Genomic DNA, 19,176 nt, shown 5'->3' with positions numbered 1-19,176 from the left:
TAACCTTTACCTTAAGATTTGACCTGAGCGAAATAATGGCATGATGTGAACGAGTGAGTTTATTCAGAAATCAATCAGTAAGAAAGTGATGGATTCTTATTCATTTCAAAGAGATGTTCTACAAGCCTCTCACAGGCATGATATCATCAAGCTGTTATTATGATTCATAAATCTCCACCACTTTTAATGATATGTCCCATAAAATGATTTTGAAGGAACACATTGATTCATAAGAAGCTTTCTCTGTATATCCTGAGCTGCTTGAACCATGACATAACGTGGAAAGAGTTTTTAGAGACTGATCAGAAAGGAGATAGGTTCTTATTCATGCATAATGGTGAAGAGAGTTTTCCATACATTAATCAGAATGATGATATGTTCTTGTTCAATTGAAACATAAACACTCAAATAAAATGTACAAACATTTTATTGTTGAACTAAGGAGAAAGAAGACTCGTGGAAGTTGGTGATTCAGTGAAGCTTCTTCAAGCTTTGACTAATCCACCAAATCAAGAAAGGCCACGAACTTTTCCAGTGACAGTGTCAATGTCAATCTCATAGAAGCAAGGTCTTGTCGGAAGTCCAGGCATTGTACTCATTGTACCAACCAATGGGTATATGAACCCAGCACCAATGCTTCCTCTTACATCCCTTATCGGCAACACAAACCCAGTAGGTGCTCCTTTCTTCGATGCATCGTGTGAGAATGAGTATTGCGTCTTAGACATGCATATAGGAAGGTTGGAGAAACCTTGCTGAGTGTACATCTCAATCTGTTTCTCAGCCTGCGTTCACATATCACAAGTCAGAAATATAAAGTCCCATAAGAATGAGTTCGTCTAGTATGCATGCCGGTTCGGTTTCTTCTGGGTCGGTGAATTTGGAATTCAGTTAGTTTGGGTCGGTCGAAATCTCCAGTGAACCGGAAAACAGTTCAGTTCGGTTTTAAAAATTTTTACATAAGTTTTGTGGTTTACGGTTTGTTTGGTTAAATTTTGGTTTAAATTGAATAAAATTCGGTTATTTCGGTTCGAATTTTGGTTATTTTGGTTAGTTCGGAATTTTGGTAGAGATTGGTACTATTTGGAATTTTTTTTTAGAAAACAACTTTCAAACCGATTTTTTTAAGGAGCTGAACCGAATTAACCGAACCGAACTTTCAAACCGGTTAGCTTTGGCAAGTTCGGTTGGGTTAAAAATCTAGGAATGATTCAATCACCTGGTCTGAGTATTCAACACCACTGGCTCCATACGACTTGGCTATGGCCTCAATCTTGTCTTTGATGCTGATCTCCAATGGGTAGAGAAACCGAAGCGGCTGAGTAATGTTTTGGCAAGCTTTTTCAACAGCAATACCAAGATCCACCTACAATAAGACAGTTCATCTGTCAATATGGTGAGACTGCAAAAAGAAACTGCAGACTTAACACAAGTTTACAAGATTACCGCTCCTTTACCACCATGAGCATGGTGGGAACAAATCACAGCATCAAAAGCACCAGCATCCATCGAAAACTTCCTCACAGCATTCAGCTCTGCTTCACTATCCGTTGAGAACATATTCACAGCAACAACAACATTCACACCGTACGCCTTCGTGTTCGCAATATGCTTCGCTAGATTCACACATCCAGCTTCAACCAAGGAAACATTCTCGCTCACGTAGGCGCGGTCAAGAGGCCTCCCGGCGACAACATCAGGCCCACCACCATGCATCTTCAAGGCCCTAACGGTTGCCACAACGATCGCACACTGAGGCGTCAGCCCGCTGTAACGGCACTTGATGTTCATGAACTTCTCCGTCCCAATGTCTGAACCAAAACCAGCTTCGGTCACCACGAAACCACCAGGTCCCACCAGCTTCAAAGCAATTTTATCCGCAACGATAGATGAGTTCCCATGAGCTATGTTGGCAAAAGGACCAGCGTGGACTAAGACAGGTGTTCCTTCAAGCGTCTGCATCAGTGTTGGATGAATAGCGTCTTTCATCAGAACAGTCAAGGCTCCTCCAACACCGAGGTCATCAGCTGTTATCGGCTCCCCGGCCTTGCTGTTACCGATCACCATTTTGCCAAGCCTCTCTCTCATGTCACCAAGAGAGGTCGTCAAAGCCAAAACAGCCATGATCTCACTAGCCACGGAGATGTCAAACCCTGTCTCTCTAGTCATCCCTTTCTCCTCGGGTCCTTGACCAACAGTAATCTTCCTCAAGAACCGGTCATTCACATCCATCACTCTCCTCCAAGTAATAGAATCAGGATCAATATCAAGCCTCGCAAACTTTTTAACCTCCTCGGGGGTAAGCTCCTCGGGGATGGTCTTGGAGATCCCGAGCTTAGTCAAACGCCTAAACATAATGTCACTGAAGCTGCGCTTCCCTTCTTTGTTAACAGGACACAGCCTGTTGAAAAGAGCCTTGTCTGACTGAGACGCCTCGTGGAAGATCCGAGTGTCGATGGCAGCAGCTAAGAGATTGTTGGAAGCAGTGATGGCGTGGATGTCTCCAGTGAGGTGGAGATTGAACTCGTCCATGGGAATCACCTGACTGTACCCACCACCAGCTGCACCTCCTTTGATTCCAAAGGTGGGTCCTTGTGAGGGTTGGCGAAGACAAGTAACAACCTAAGGCAAAAAACACTTGACAAATCAAACACATAGAGATAGAGAGAGAAGCTTATACAAGAGAGGGTTATGTGTGTAAACCTTCTTGTCAAGGTAAGCGCCTAAGGCTTGGCAAAGACCTACAGTGGTGGTGGACTTGCCTTCTCCAAGAGGAGTTGGAGTGATCCCTCCAACAACTACATAGTATCCGTCCTCTCGATCTTTAAGCTCATCAAACGCAGACAACAGAACCTAAGAAGTTAACAGAGATCATCATCAGTTGATTAGATCACAACTTCAAAACCTTTAATCTATGAACTTCGAGCCTCGAAAAACATGATCAAAAACATATTTTTCGAACAAGTCAAATCATTTAAGACAGAACAGAGTTCTGTCGGAACCTTGTTTCAATCGAATCTAAAACATCAGCAATCTCTTGAAAACTATCACAGAACACAAAAACATGATCAAAAACAGTTTTTTTTCCGAAAAAGTTAAATCATTTAAGACAGAACAGAGTTCGGTCGGAAACTTGTTTCAATCGAATCTCAAACATGTCGTCATAACTTAGAGAGTAAGATTCATGAATAGTTACTATTTAAAGGTAGGGAAGAAAGGAAAGACCTTTGCTTTGTACTTGCCATAGAGATCGTAGTGAAGAGGGCTGAGATTGAGATCTTTAGCAATCTCGGCGATGTGTAAAGGCTCAACGGAGTTGGCTATGTCGATGTCGGCGGGAACTGGTGAAACGACCTGAAGCTTTCTTGAGGAGCTCATCTTTGTTCTCTCGCTGTGCTCTCTAGACTGACTGATAGAGAAAAGTCTTCCTTTTTGGCTATTGGTGTGCGATGATGATAAAATGGAGGATGACTATGATGAGATGGATGATGTTTCGTCCTTTTCAGCTTTTTAATAATTCAAAAGAGATAATATAATAATTTATGGTTAGCAAATGACGGTTTCGTCCTTACCAGTCTATTGGCTAGCAATGCCATTGCCGACGTTTGTTGATTTTTATGAAGAGATCAAACACTACTAGTGCAGTAGACTTGGATGACTGATATTGAATGCTAGTTTGTTTTTTTGGAATGATCTAATGAGCCTTCACATTGGACTGCTTACTAAATTCTTGGATTAGCTCGGCTTAATTGATGGATAGCCGGTGTAGTTTGAATCTTCAAGCATAAATAGAGGAACTTTTTCCATTGTTGGAAGTATAATAGTGGATGGTAAAAGATAAATGATATTTGAGAATATTTTAGATTGTGGTCATCTGTAACTGAAGTTGGTTAATCATATTTTTGAATTCAAGGTTGTGGGATTTGAATCAATCTATGAGATAATTACTATTTGATTATATGGGTCCGAATGACAGCATGCGGAACAACGGCAATATGGTTCTAATAGTAATAAGAACGTATAGATATATAGGTATATGTTTCATTCAAAAAAAATATACATAAGTATATATAGATTTTTGTTATTATTTAAATGCAGTGTTGTTTGTAAACATTCAAACTCTATGTCCATCCGTTTAAGACTTTGAATGGATGTTGAAAATAAATGCAGTAACATGTAGATGGTTCTATATATATATCATGCACTCTATTAATTGTAGAACCAAAATGAATTATGATTTTATAAAAAAAATTACATGTAGATTAAAAAATGGACAAATCTCCAAAATAACACATTTCTAAGTTTATGTTACAAAAATAGTACTCAAAAACTAAAATGACCAAAATAATATTTTATCTTTTGAAAAATTTAAATTTTTTTTATTTTTCAAAATTTGAAATCTTATCCCAAAACCCCACTCCCCAACTCTAAACCCTAAAACCTAAACTCTAAACCCTAAACCCTAAACTCTAAACCCTAAACCCTAAACTCTAAACCCTAAACCTTAAATCCTAAACCCTAAATCCTAAACTCCACCCCTTAACTCTAAACCCTAAACCCTAAACCCCCACCCCTAAACTCTAAACCCTAAACCCTAAACCCTAAACTATAAACCCTAAACCCTAAATCATAAATCATAAACTTCACCCCTTAACTCTAAACCCTAATGTCTAAATTAATTTACCATTGGGGTATAAGTGTATATTTATCTTTTTTGATAAAACATTAAGTGTTATTTTGGTTATTTTTATTTTTAGATGTTATATTTGTGACAAAAACTTTTTTAATGTTATCCTAGTCATTTTCTCTTAAAAAAAATGCTTGTAAATTTGACTTTTTCCTATTTATTGTTTAAAATTGTTTTGCTTAACTCATTTCATTGATTCTCGTACCAAAACAAATTCTCAGATAATAAAATATTTTATTTGTTCTCAAGAAATATATTATAACATATGAATGCATTTTTATTTTTTTAATTAGAATTTTCTTTTTCTTTTCATTTTTATTTTATAGATTTGACTTACATTAATTTTACCTTTTCAACATACAAATAGATACAATCTTTCGGTAAATTTGTTTAATCAGGTAAATATGCTTTTGTTTTGCATAATATACTTTTCAGTTTTTACATTTGTTTGGCTTGATATGCATTATCGGTCTCATCTATATTTTTTGGATTAAAGATCTATTTTCCCACGAGAACTATATTTTTGGGTGAAGATCTGTTTCACTCAGACAACTTTACGAGAATTGTGTATGTCGGGCGCAAAGGATTTTCCTTATAGTGTTAACTTCTATAAAAGAGAGACAATCTCCTTATCTGCCATCTGCTCGTCACAGGCTGTGTTGATGCATCTCCGGTGTAGAACATCGCGATGAGCTCTGGTTTAGAGCTGTAATTCAACCATAGAGTCGCGGACATGTGCCGGTGATAAGACAATTCTTCTCGAGCTCCTCATTGTGAGAGGATTGAAGCCTTCAGTTGTTGACTTTGATTTTGGGAGGAATCGGAGATGGAGGAGGGACCAATAAAATTAATTTTTTTTTGTCCAACCAATGATTTCATTAAAAGATCAGAAACCTAAACATTCAAGCAATACAAAGCAGATTTAGCTAAAGCATCTGCAGCAGAGTTCAAAGTCCTAGAGATGTAAGAAAACGAAACAGAAGAAAACGATGAAGATAGGTTCTTGATATCCAAGTTGATTCCATAGAGTTTCACCGGATGTTACTTCGAGGTTAGTGCTTTAACAAGCACTGGTTATCTGATTTAAGGCAGATATTGGAGAGATGGAGGGACTTAGCATGAAGCAGGGCTTCCCGGACTGCTAGAGCTTCCACCATCAAATGTGATGCGACACAGAGTTCTGTCGATGTCCCATGAGTTGTTTCTCTCTCTCTTGTGGATTGTGGATGATCCAGCCACAGCCTACAGTTCTATCTTGTGCTTTCCATGCCGCGTCCGTGAACATAGTAGAAACAGTCGCCGATGGATGCTCTGGTCTGGTGGTGTTGCTTCCTGCTAGGTTGCGCATCGGTTGGGGTTTGATCAACTGGGCCTCCTGACATTCTCTTGCCAGCTTAATGGAACTGCAGATGACATCTTTTGTATCGAGGGTTCTGTTCTCAAAGACCAGGTGGTTCCTCGCTGTCCATATGCACCAACACACCCAAGGGAAGATTTTGGTTTAGGTTTAAAATTGATTTTGGTTTAGGTTTAAGATTAGGTTAGTTCAGTTTTTTGGTAAAATGTTGAGTTTGAAACCGGTTTTCCGTTTCTATTTATTGTGTTTATGGTTTTGTCACATGATATACCGAAAATATTTATTAAACCAACATTCAAGGAAAAATAAGTTTGAAATTTTTATTTCGGGGATATATAAAACGGGATTTGATGCTATACAATAGTTCTCGTGGGGAAATAGCTCGTCAACTCTATCGGTATTGAATAATACTAGTATACAAGATATAGTTGAAGACTATGGAATTAAATTGCAGATTTCCGTGGACAGACAGAACTAAACTACATAGTAATAGAGAAAAATAAGCTTTTTTTTTAAAAAAATGATTTACAATAAAAATTAGCTAAACTTCATATTACTGATCTAGGTCATGTTTGTTTTTGTATTTGATACATCGTGTAAACGTAACATCTGAATACCACATCTAAATATTTATTCAAATGTTGTTCGTTTTTATATTTAATATTTGCATTCAGATGTTAAATTATTCTTGATTTTGTAATAGTATTTGAATATCAGTAGCTAAAAAAAATTAAAAGTATATAATTTATATTCTTAATAATAAACTAATTATAATATTTAATAAATATAATTAAAACTAATTTTGATTTTTTGGGATTCAAAGTGATATAATAAGTTATGACGCCAAAATAATTTGGTGGTGTTTTTCTTTGGTTTGTGATGTGCATAAAATGAAAAGTTATGAAATATTTTTTTCTTGAAATACACTATCATATTATATTTTTGAAATTATTGGATATCATATACTGAGACTGGAAATATTATGCATGGCATCCCTGATATGTGGTGCTTTGTAGGATCTATCCACTCAAACTCCTCTTACTGAGTCGATCAAAACGTCAGCACTTTCTGCAGGCTTCGGCTTTATTTTTCCAAGGCCGTGAAATAATGAGCTACATTATGATCTATCAATTTGAGTTTTCATCTTCTATCATACGGGCTTTTTGTGTTTACTAATAGGATCTCTAGTTATAGCCGATAGACTACACCGTGTCAATACTCAAGTACTAATCTGATATAAAAATTATCCCATTGTTAGCATATATTGTTTGAACGAGATTCAGTCGACTAGAGTGAAAGAAGTCAGAAATGGGATGACTAAAGACGTTTTATTAGATTCGAACTGAAGGGTTACAAGAGTGACAGAAAAGTGAAAGAGCAATAAGATCAAAGAGATCGCCTAAAACCCTAGATCTAGCCGCTTAGTATGTTCAATGGTCCAAAAGTCCCCTTTTTGTTGCTTCTTCTCCCCCTTTTATAGGTCTTCTGTCCATGATGCTCTAATTTTGTACTTCTTTGGGCCTTGATGCGAGAGGCCGAGTATGCGGGTCTGGACAAAGTTCCCTCCAAGCCGGGTATTTTTGGTCGGTTTACTCGACCGGCTAAAAGTACTCTAAGGTCGAGCCGATACGTTTGGCCGCCGAGCCGACCAAGCTAATCTAACTTGCTGGATTAGGGCATGTTATTCGATGGGCCTTGTGGAGGGATGTAATCGTTCTCCTACATATATGAAAATGTGCAAATATATCTATTAATATTTTTTTGAACTTATCTAGTAATATTTTTGCTAAAACATTCTTGGTAGATGTTTGGAAAAAAGGATTATATCAACAAATAAGGAAATTTCATTTATAGTCAAAATTTAAAAGGTATTAAACTGTAACTTTTTGACTTAAATTCATATAAATTGAACTTGTCCTAGGACATCAAATTTTAGAAGATATATGCCTCTCGAGTCTCGATAGAGACAAAAGCTAAAATAAATATATAATGGCTATCCCAAAAACCTCTATGACTTCTTTTCTTGTAATACCATTGGCAATTTTGATGTCCAACTACAGTGTTGTGGCCTCATCAGGTATCTGCTTATTACAAAATATTTATTCTTGTTTTTGTTATCTTCCAATTATCCTTAGCCACAAACTGTCACACACAATTGAAGTTTTACATTTTTTCTTCAAAATATTGAACCAGTAGTAGCCATTTATATGTATATGTAGTAGAATTGAGACTACTACTCGAAATCCATGATTCGATCGGAAACTTGCTCTGGATCCATTTTAAAATTTTAAATATCCAAATAGCCGAATTAGGATTCATCAAAGCTGCATCTGAATTCATTAAGTATATATATATATTATGAATACATTAAATATGTACATGTTATCAATATTTTAAAAATATATTTAAATTTAATTAAAATTATATTACTTCAATTCGTAGCATATTATTATTTTTAATTTAGTTAAAATTTTAGTGTTTGGATATATTTATTTATTTTCACGGATCCAGTTCGCACAAATACCTAATGTTTGGACATAAATATGAATTTCGAACATCTTGAAGCTCTGAATCTGGATTCAGGTAGTTATATCTGATGATTCTGAAAACCTTGAAATCTCTGGGTACCATGAGTTTTGTCCATTCTAATAGTAAGTATCATACATATTCTTAAGTTGTTTTTAAAACTGCTGTTTGGACATTGTATATGCAGGATTATATTTCGATTGTGTGTTGTATATGTGCAGAGCCCCCAAATTGCCAAGCTCAATGTGTTCCAGGAAAGTACGGACTTTATGAATGTATCTATGACTGTATAGTATCTGGGTATGACTATGGAACGTGTAATCCAAACCCTAGTGGAAAATGTTGTTGTGCCCACGAGGGCCACGATCGATAGAAACTTATCTTAATTTGTCTTATAATTTGCGATTTAAGAATGAATTATCTTGTTCTTCGTATTATGTTTAAAAGGTGACTTTTTCTAGTGTTCTTTCTCAATGTTTTTGGTAATAGATTCAGTGAGGAAGAAGTGTACACTTAATTTTCTTAAAGAGTTAGTTCCATTTACCATATTTCAAAAAAACATTGTTGGGAAATGACATTTTATAATGGAATTTTATTAATATAATGATATAAGAGTTATTATTAGTTATTACCTTATTTCAAAATTTTGTCAAAAAAAAACTGAACCTTTATAAAGAAAATTACAATATGTTGTAATTTATATTAATTTTGATATAAAAAAATTTAGTCATTACCATATTTCAAAAATCTTTCTAAAAATATGAATGTTTATAAAAGAAAGTATACATATCACAATTAAGTGATATCATGTCATATTTTTCATTAAGAGAGATATATCATTTTTGTTGGGAATGATCATGTGATGACGTATAAACAAATCACTTCCAAGAGTTAATTCCATTTTGTATGTGATTTTTGTAATCATGATGTTGCATTTGGTCTTGTATTAGAGCAACTACTGTAGATTGAGAACCAAGTTATTAGGCATTATTTATGGAATATGAAATATTTTGTAAATAAATTATAATTGTGTTAGTTATCAGATGATTAGGAAATTAGATCACTGGGAACTACTCTACTTTACATTGTTCTCTTGTACGATGTTTTTGAACAGAATATATCAAAAAGTATTTTTGCTTTGTTTAGTTGGAATTTAACTGGATTGTTTCATTCTTTAGTCTCACTTAGAAAAAATTGTATTTCTTATGAAATGAAAATTACTAAGACAGACAAACATATAATGCAAAAGCCACTCATTCGCCCAACTAAACGTATTTTTTACAACATAGTTTAAATCTAAGTAATATAAAAAAATAAACTTAATCTCAATGCAGAAGGAACAGCCCAGGAATCCGCATGCTTAAATCATGGCCCTCCGTAGAAGAAATGAGTCTTCCATTCTTCTGTGTTAAAATCATGGAGGTTGTAACATTTTGGATTTGTTGTCATTCTCTTCATTTTTTGGATATGCCGGAGACTATTGTTGTATTCAATAAATTCCAGGTTGCGGAAATAGCTGCTTTACCCAAAACCTTCATCGAATAAATGGCAGATCATTTGTGTTACCGTATGTCGGCTGAAACTCTGTGAGTTGATGATTTTGCCGCCCCATTCCTACGCTCTCGGCATGATCAGCTAGGGTTGTAATATTTCTTTCATGTTATTGGTCTATCCATTAAACTAAGCCATTCTATCATGTTATTGGTCATCAATGAGAGCATGAATATATTGAGAATGCTTAAAATTGAATATATATATATATATATGTTTTTGAACTATATAAGTTTGAGCAAAAAAAATAGAATATACATATAAAATTGTATATGTTTAAAGTTACAGTATTATTCCCCTTCAACGTTGGTATAGTAATGGTATTACTTTGAAGCAGTTAACTTTAAATATCAGAAAAATAACATAATAAAATTTATGCTTTGTAACTTAAATAAATGAGTTAAAATGATTGTGACAAATTTTAAGCGCACCGTCCAAAGTTCTTATTTTTTACTTATTTTGCTTTTATGTTTAGTTTTATTTTTACTTATATTTTGCTTAGTTTGTTGATATGTTATGCGTAGTTTTGTTTTATAGATTGATCGCGTGTTGAAAACCAGTGATTCTACCTACATAATCATATTTTTGGGTGCAAGGTTGTGGGATGATGGTATTTGATTCAACCTATGAGATCTTTTTTTTTTTTTTTTTTTTTGACTGAAGGCATAACCTATGAGATCATTACTATTTGATTATATGTTTGCTCTTTTAAGACTTCGAATAGAGATGTCATTCATGGTATGTAGATAGTTCTATATTTATTTACCATTCATTCTATTAATTGTAGAACAAAAATGAATTATAAGATAATAAAAATCTGCATATAAATTAAAACTATGCATTAATTTTTTAATCTGCAGTGTAAGAAAAAACGTGCTCAGAGAATACTGAAAACCAATGACAATAATGCATGTAAATTTGATTTTTTTTTCCTATTAATTGTTCAAAATAGTTTTACTTAACTCATTTCATTCATTTTCAAACCAAACCAAATTCTCTCATAATAAGAGTTTTTATTTGTTCTAAAAAATATATTATAATACATGGATGCATTTTTTTCTTTTTAAATTATAACTTGTATTTTTATTTTAGATATTTAACTTACATTAATTTTACTTTTTCAGCATGCGATCAGATACAATTAGGGAAATTTTTTTGATTAGTTAGATGTACATTTTCTCTGTATAATATACTTTTATTTGCATTTATTCGGTTTGATTTGTATTATTTGTTTCATCTATATTTTTTTTATCTGCGTCAACAATCCAATGCTTTGTATTGTTTTACTATTTGCATTGCTTTGATCTTGATTATAGACCATTGACAATTATTTTTCTACAAATTCAACAAAGAAAAAAAAAGTTTTGCTTTCGAGTAGTTTGTGTAATGCATTTTTAGTTTTAAAATCTTTAATTATTTTGAGATTGCTCTCTAGATACCACCTCGGTGTTTCGTGCACTCGTGATTCGTTAGAGCCAGATCTAAAAGTAGAATGAACCTATTGATATTAGGTCACACAAAGGCACATTCCATTGAGGATCAAACCAGACCCCTATGTAAAAGTAGAATGAACCTATTGATGTTAGGTCTTCAAAATTTCTAATGTATGCAGTGGCGAATCCAAGAATTTTCTTTTGAGGGGTCAAAATATAATAAAAAGTTCACATGGTGGATTCGATCCTGTTTTCTAAGGGTTCACTGGTATCCACTTCAACCAAATAAGTTGCTTTGGATTATTAACCACAGCTTACAAATTTTCCTTTTGACATATTTGTGGTGTCAAGTGATCTCTATAGCCAACGTTAGTCCGCCCCTGAATGTTTGTATTCTTTTATATAGATGTATAATTAATGTTACTCTTGTAAATAGAGAGTTTTGAGACTGAATATTTCTGTGTTATTATTAATGATCAAGGGGGTTCCTTTATATAAGGATTACAAGATGAAGATAAATGGAAAGTATCCAAAACCTAAACTTACTAGGATTATGAAAACTACTAATACATAATAATGGAAAGATTACATCTACTAGGAAAAGGAAAGGGTTTCCTTTTCTCCAAGCTTTGTGGCCGTCTTTCTCTCTCCTGAAGTCGGCTCTCTCTCTCCTCTCTCTAGGCTTCGGCCATCTCTCCATCTTCTAGGTATTTGGGCCGGTCTCGGTCCGGGCCTGGTTAATGGCAATCCACTCCATGATTTATAACACTCCCCCTTGGATGCCATAACCATACAGGATTTGTAGTACGCTTCATGTTGCCTCATTAAAACCTTATCAGGAAAACCCAGTAGGACAAAACCATGATGAAGGAAAAAGAGTACAACACGCACTACTCCCCCTGATGTGAACCTACATTCTACGCATCTTGGTGCGTGATATTTCATGTATGTACAGGATGGGAGTAATCAGTCAGTTTCATTACTGAACCGTAATTAGACCACTTTGACTTCTTAGGTCGTTTCTCATGTCCTTTGACATTGAGTGTCCCGGTAAAGCATGTGTGCTAAACAATGTGAACCACATTGTTCTCGGGGATCACTATTGGATCTTTGCAAATCATGTTTGCATGTGTCCATAGTGTAGACGTGATCGTCTACTGTTAACTCTTTACTTTGATCGAACAAACTAAGTTCTTATGGACAATGTACTAGACGTGGTTATCATGAACCTGTGACTCGATCTGGCCGATCCATGTCTGGGTCATAGACCTCGTCTATACATGTCCACTACTTGTCTCATGAGTGTTCAAGATCAATGATCATTGTTGTGAGTTTATAATCTCTTATTATGGCTCTGCGGCCGAACACTCTCATGGATGTGTACATCGATTTCTTTGCCTTAGGCAGTACCATATCTATCTCGGACATTGTAGTCATTTATCCATCTCTTGATGGTGTCTCATGACCTCTGTTGCTGTGGATTATATCACACACTGAAATATATATTATTAGGTCATAGATCTCGGCTCTCACAAGCTTATGGACTACAATACATTTGTATCCGGTTGATCTTTTGTCTCTACTAGCCCGTGATCAAAACGAAAGGGCTAGACGCCTTTTAGTCTTAAAAGCCGGACGCGTCTAGTCGAAGAGCCAGACGTTCTTTGCTGAAGAGCTGGACGCCCTTAGATGGACAGAGTCGGACATCTTTAGTTTGAAGGGTCGGGGCCGGATGCTTTTGGTCGGACACCCACATAGATTTACTCTATGCCTACTAACCTCTTTAAGGTTTAGTATAATCACAAGGAATTTCAAATATATGGACTGTATTGGATTGTCTTTTATACAACTCCAAGATCAATGATCATGCGTGATCAATTTCTTTTACATACTATATGCAGCTGCTTTATGTTTCAGTCCATGAATCAGCTTAGGAACGAAGCTGTTCTTTCATCTTATCCAGTGATCCATATGCTGCTTACTACATCATTTGTATCTAATTTTTTTCTTATGACCAGACCATTTTCAATTTCGAAAATCTGTAGCAGCATCCACCACATAGGAGTTTATCTCCTTATAATTTGTTCCTTTGATCTCTGTGAGTACCTTGTGTAGAAAGCTATGATCTAATGTTGTTAAGTAGGAAGACATGAACACTCTTACATCATGTACATCTCTCACGGTTTATTTATCTCACAAGATCCATTTATTTCACTGGTTTTATCAGATGGCGTTTTTGTATATGTATATGGCCAATACGCTCATCTCTCTTTTAGATACTTTGAACCTCCACGTTTTATCTTTTCTAATCTCTGTGATCTTTTATGATTGTATGAGTACTCTTTCGTGGGTTCATGATCCTCGTTCATCTCTTTATGTTCAAGTGCTATAACTTTATGTATCTTTATACAAATGTGTGTGTGTGTCAACACTTTCATGTGGTTCCATTATGTTCCAGACATGATCTATAGATTTGAGATCTTATTATACAGGACCTTTATTACCTAGTAGCTTGGCGTCCCAAGACTACATGGTTTGGTATCTTAGATGTGTAGTTGTGCAGCCTTTTCTCAATGTCTGGTATGGTTTCTCTTATAATCTCGGATCTGTATTCTATGCACCAATCTTTTCTATCTGAAATTCCTTTATCTTATGGAACACTTGGTCTATCTTGTATAGACTATATAGCAACTTGACTATGTCTCTTCTAGGACATTCATTTGGTGCTAAGCTGGTTAGTCATTTCTCGGGTCAGTGTCTGGCATTTCGATTAGCTTCTCAATTAGCTAGCTTTATATAATCTTTCTTTGGACGTCTTAAATTATAATCTCTAGTCTGAGGATCTTTGCCAAGACAATGATGGTTAAAACCATTTCGTACTTTTAACATTTTTTATCCAGCTTATAATCTTTCTTCTTATGATGTTGGATAGATGGATTTGGTCATGCAACCCGTACCTGGCCATTATTTGATCACCCATGTTTTGGCTCACGGTCTCTTTGAATTCGTGGAGAAAGTCCTATTCTTATATATTCCCAATCCTCTTCTGAGGTTCCATCTTAGACGGCACATATATGTATGTGGTGGTTTATTCAAAATCTCTTAAGATGGTGTATGTCTGGTTTTATGACCCGTATTCAATCTGAGATGGAAATATCTATGCTCACTTATATGGCCTGATGCATATGATCATATTATCATTCTATACATGTAAAACATCATGTCTCCAAGCTTATAGACTTTAGAATCTTAGTCTTATAGATAATGGCTTACATGGCCGAACCTTTATAGGTAATGGCTTATTTGGCCGAACCTTTATAGGTAATGGATTGTGTGCGGCCAAGCCTGCACTATGCGGCCAAGTCACGACCAAGTCACGGCCGAGCCGTTTATTCTCATGGTCTCTTTAGCCGGGTAATGGCCTATTTGGGTTGGCCGTTTGTATCATGGACTCTACGACTGAGGAATGGTCCTTTATGGCCGAGTAATGACCGAGCCATATAACATGGTCTTAGACCATAGTGGTACACGAACTTGTAGTATTGATCATGGGTTTATCCTCTCTCCCCCTCATGGCCATACTATAAGGTCGTGGTGCTTGGGACAATTAAGCCTAATGAGTTTCCCTTTGTGTACATGTTTCACAACGTGAGATCTTTTACGGGATAACTCTGTGCCTTTTTAATCTTTGCATCAAGTTCTAGATTAGGATGGCTAATCCTATCATGCCATATAGTGTAAGATTCCGTGGTGTATATCAGTATAGTCACCACTTCTCTTGCCTCTTATCATACTGATCTTATAACATAGTTTTAAATCAGTAGAGATCATAGGTATAGTCTCGACCACTTTCTTTCAAGGTCTTAGGCTTTTTTCTTCTTAAAATCTAAAGGAACTTGTTTCCTTCCTTACCAATTGTTTCTACTTGGAAACCATACATTATAACTTCAATGGGTCACATGTTCTTTTGGGTGTGTATAATGCCTTTTAAGGCAATGCCTTAGCCATAGTTTCTTTACTATGCTTACTATACTCATTCATGATTTCTTACTTGGTTTTATGCCCTTTAGGCAACTCTTTAAAATCATTTATATGTTCAAGTAAGATCAGGCAAGACATAATGAAGTCAAAACAAACTTTATATATATATATATATATAAAAATCGTGAACCATCAAGTAGGTTAAAAGCAAATCACAAAACAAAGACTTAAAATAAAATTATCATGTCGGGATCTTTTTTAGTTAAATAGATAAGCCGGTCTGTCCATCTATTGCATTGGACACGGCTGCCTTGGATTCATCTTGATCCATTTCCTCAGGATATTTCATCTCACTGCTTTTCTTTAGTACCTTGTCATTCTCAATCACCGTTAGGCAAGAGATCAGGTCATTGTAAGTGGTAAAACCTCTTTCTATGTAGATATGTTTTGACAACAAATCTTCTGGATGGAATGTGGAGTATGTCTTGAATAGACAATCATTATATGTTACCTCTTCTCCACATAATCTCAGTTGGTACACGACCCAGGACAAGGTAAAGTGAAACTCGGCCACTGTCTCAAAGTCTTGGAATCTGAGACTCATCCATTCATGTTTGACCTTTGGTAATAATACCATAGTGTATCTGGACTTTAATTTTGTCCAAAGGTCACGAGGATTCTCAATATGTAGATACTGATTTCTCAGTTCCTTAGTGAGATGATGGCGCATTATTGTAATGGTTCTTAACTTTTCACTTTTAGTTTCATCATTTCTTTTAATGATACATTTCCCGAGTCCTTTAGACTTCAGGGCAATTGAAGTGTTCATTTCCAGTTCTAGATAATTATCTCAAGAGAGATTTAGAATGGCATAATCCATGGGTTTAAATCTCGGAATCCAAAATCATATTATCAATCAATTCATTGATTTAGAATGCAACCAATTCAAAATAATCAGTGCATATGATTTCATAAGTCTCTCTATGATACTTGGACCACACGGTCAAGTATTGTGATGCTTAGGCCTCACGGCCATCTTGGTGTGATACAGCAATCCTAAAGATTGGTTCATGATGCAATCCGGTTTATATAACCATCCGGATACTAGGCCACACGGTCACTTTGATATGCACTAAGCCACACAGCTTTTAATCAATCAAGGGCACAAGGCCGCAAGTATGAACAATGTATTAGGCCACACGGCCATATACAAAACGGGATCTAGATGCATTCAATCATATTTCTTAGTTGCATATCTATTAGGTTTTAGAATTAAATAATCTAGCAACCTAACTCTCATTCAATATGTAAATTCTTTTAAATTAATCTTTCAAGTTTTAAGTAATGAGAGATTTAAGGTTTCAAGGCCTTTAGGAATTTTAAAATTCGAGATTAGGGTTTTAGTTTAAACAAGATTCAGATTCATATGTATGCAAATAATCTTAATCAATTCTAGGTGATCAAATAAAACAATCAAGTTTCAAATCAAACAATTAAAACCTATTTTCCAATTTAGGGTTTTAGGGTTTTCGAAACTTTGATCTTTGATCAAGGGAATTTGATTTGAGATTCAAAATCATTAAGACTTTGATTTTAATTGATCAATGGATCAATCTCGAATTATGGTTTAGGAGATCGGACTTATTCGAGCTCCGATTTACTCTTTAGGATTTGATCTATTTTTCCTATGGCTTTCATTTTTAGAGTTCTGATTTTAGGGTTTCAATTTTTACAAAACAACCAGGTTCGATTCATGTTCTCAGAATTAGGATTACCTTTGTTTGCAGGTCTGAACCGGACCACCAAAGATCAGAGACGAGCTGAGACGAACGGACACGGGATGGCTCCTATCGGGTCGCGTTGCCGAGAGGTATCGCGAGCTTGTTTCCTTTCGCGGACAGTTGCGTCTGGTCGGGGATTTGGTCTGAGCTGGACGCAAGCTGAGCTGAGGCTTGAGGACGTTGATCACGGACAGTGAATGTCTGAAGCTGAGCTTGATCGGAGTTGAGCTTGATCGGAGTTTGCAAGCCGGAATATCAAGCCGGAATGTAAGCAAAAACAATTTAGGGTTCTTCGGGATTAGGGTTCCAAAAGACCAAGACGGCGCCGAGTATTGTTTCTGCGAGTGTGGGCGCGTCTGAGATCGGATCGACGAACGGTTTGCGCTGATCGATTTGTCTCGTCAAGAGCTTCAATTTGATATGTGGCTCGTTGTCTGGTTCCTCAGGGTTTGAGAGATAGATCGATTTTAAGTTGCGCCTGATTTAGGGTTTATGTGTGACGGATTTTGGGTTAGGTTTTGTTTCAGGATTTTGGAGTCTATCGTGCTGATAACGTGTTGTAAATAGAGAGTTTTGAGACTGAATATTTCTGTGTTATTATTAATGATCAAGGGGATTCATTTATATAAGGATTACAAGATGAAGATAAATTGAAAGTATCCAAAACCTAAACATACTAGGATTATGAAAACTACTAATACATAATAATGGAAAGATTACATCTACTAGGAAAAGGAAAGAGTTTATTTTTCTCCAAGCTTTGTGGCCGCTTTTCTCTCTCCTGAAGTCGGCTCTCTCTCTCCTCTCTCTAGGCTTCGGCCATCTCTCCATCTTCTAGGTATTGGGCCGGTCTCGGTCCGGGCCTAGTTAATGGCAATCCACTCCATGATTTATAACAGTTACATGAAAATAATTTTGTTCTTGTATAGCAGGGGCCATAATACTAGGAAATTATAAAGCTTAAGCGCTCTATTGAATCTTCACTCATTAGAAAAGTGAAGATAGATGTGGGATATGAATCACATGCCACAACACCACCATGAACATCTTGAATCTAGACAAGGGAAATGTTAAAGGTCCACCACATTGTCATCTCAGCCACCAACCCACATTTATCTAATGGGTTAATGGGATAAGACAACCATTAAGGAGTTTTCTTTACTTATCAAATGTGAAGAGATTGAATAAAAGAGAGAACAAAGAATTGCCAGATTTAAAATTAGTAGGAGTTATTGGTTGTTGTATTTTAATGGATTTAAAAATCCGAACTAACAGAGTTTGATCAAATTTTCCAACTTTCGCTCTAAATGTTTAGACTTCTCGCTTTATTTTATTCTCTCCTCGCCGATTTCTTTGCAAAAATGCTCGTTTTACGTGTATTTTGCGAGGAAACTCTTTCAAGGTATTTACGTGTAGGTTACGAGGAACTATTTTCGAGGTATTTACGAGGTATTATAGCGACGTCCTTACGTGGAATATTGACGTGGTCTTTACGACGAATCGTCCTATTTCGTCTTTACGACGAAATATATTTCTCGCTAAGTTACGACGAATTAGCGGGAAAATATGTGTTACGACAGACGTGTAACGAGCAAACGCGTTTTCTCGCTAATTCGTCGTAAAGCCTCTTTTACGACGAATTACCGAGGAAAACCGCCCTCGTTAAGATTATGTTTTCTTGTAGTGATCATACGTATTCTTAAGTTGTTTTTAAAACTGCTGTTTGGACATTGTATATGCAGGATTATATTTCGATTGTGTGTTGTATATGTGCAGAGCCCCCAAATTGCCAAACTCAATGTGTTCCAGGAAAGTACGGACTTTATGAATTTATCTATGACTGTATAGTATCTGGGTACG

General features: G+C 35.8%; 1 protein-coding gene across 1 annotated transcript; it reads right to left on the bottom strand.

Annotated features, from left to right (window-relative positions):
- Positions 1-299: 299 nt before the first annotated feature.
- On the bottom strand, positions 300-3,499 carry LOC106405654 (formate--tetrahydrofolate ligase). The gene is made up of 5 exons (XM_013846177.3): positions 3,226-3,499; positions 2,704-2,853; positions 1,447-2,622; positions 1,220-1,366; positions 300-785 (listed from the first exon to the last, which is right to left on the bottom strand). Exons 1-5 carry the CDS (start codon positions 3,376-3,378, stop codon positions 510-512), a joined length of 1,902 nt encoding a protein of 633 aa, XP_013701631.2. The 5' UTR covers positions 3,379-3,499; the 3' UTR covers positions 300-509.
- Positions 3,500-19,176: the final 15,677 nt, after the last annotated feature.

The sequence above is a fragment of the Brassica napus genome, chromosome C6 (assembly GCF_020379485.1).
Source record: "Brassica napus cultivar Da-Ae chromosome C6, Da-Ae, whole genome shotgun sequence".
NCBI lineage: Eukaryota > Viridiplantae > Streptophyta > Magnoliopsida > Brassicales > Brassicaceae > Brassica > Brassica napus.
Note: the sequence above shows the minus strand (reverse complement) of the source record. Positions and strands in the feature narration are given on the sequence as shown.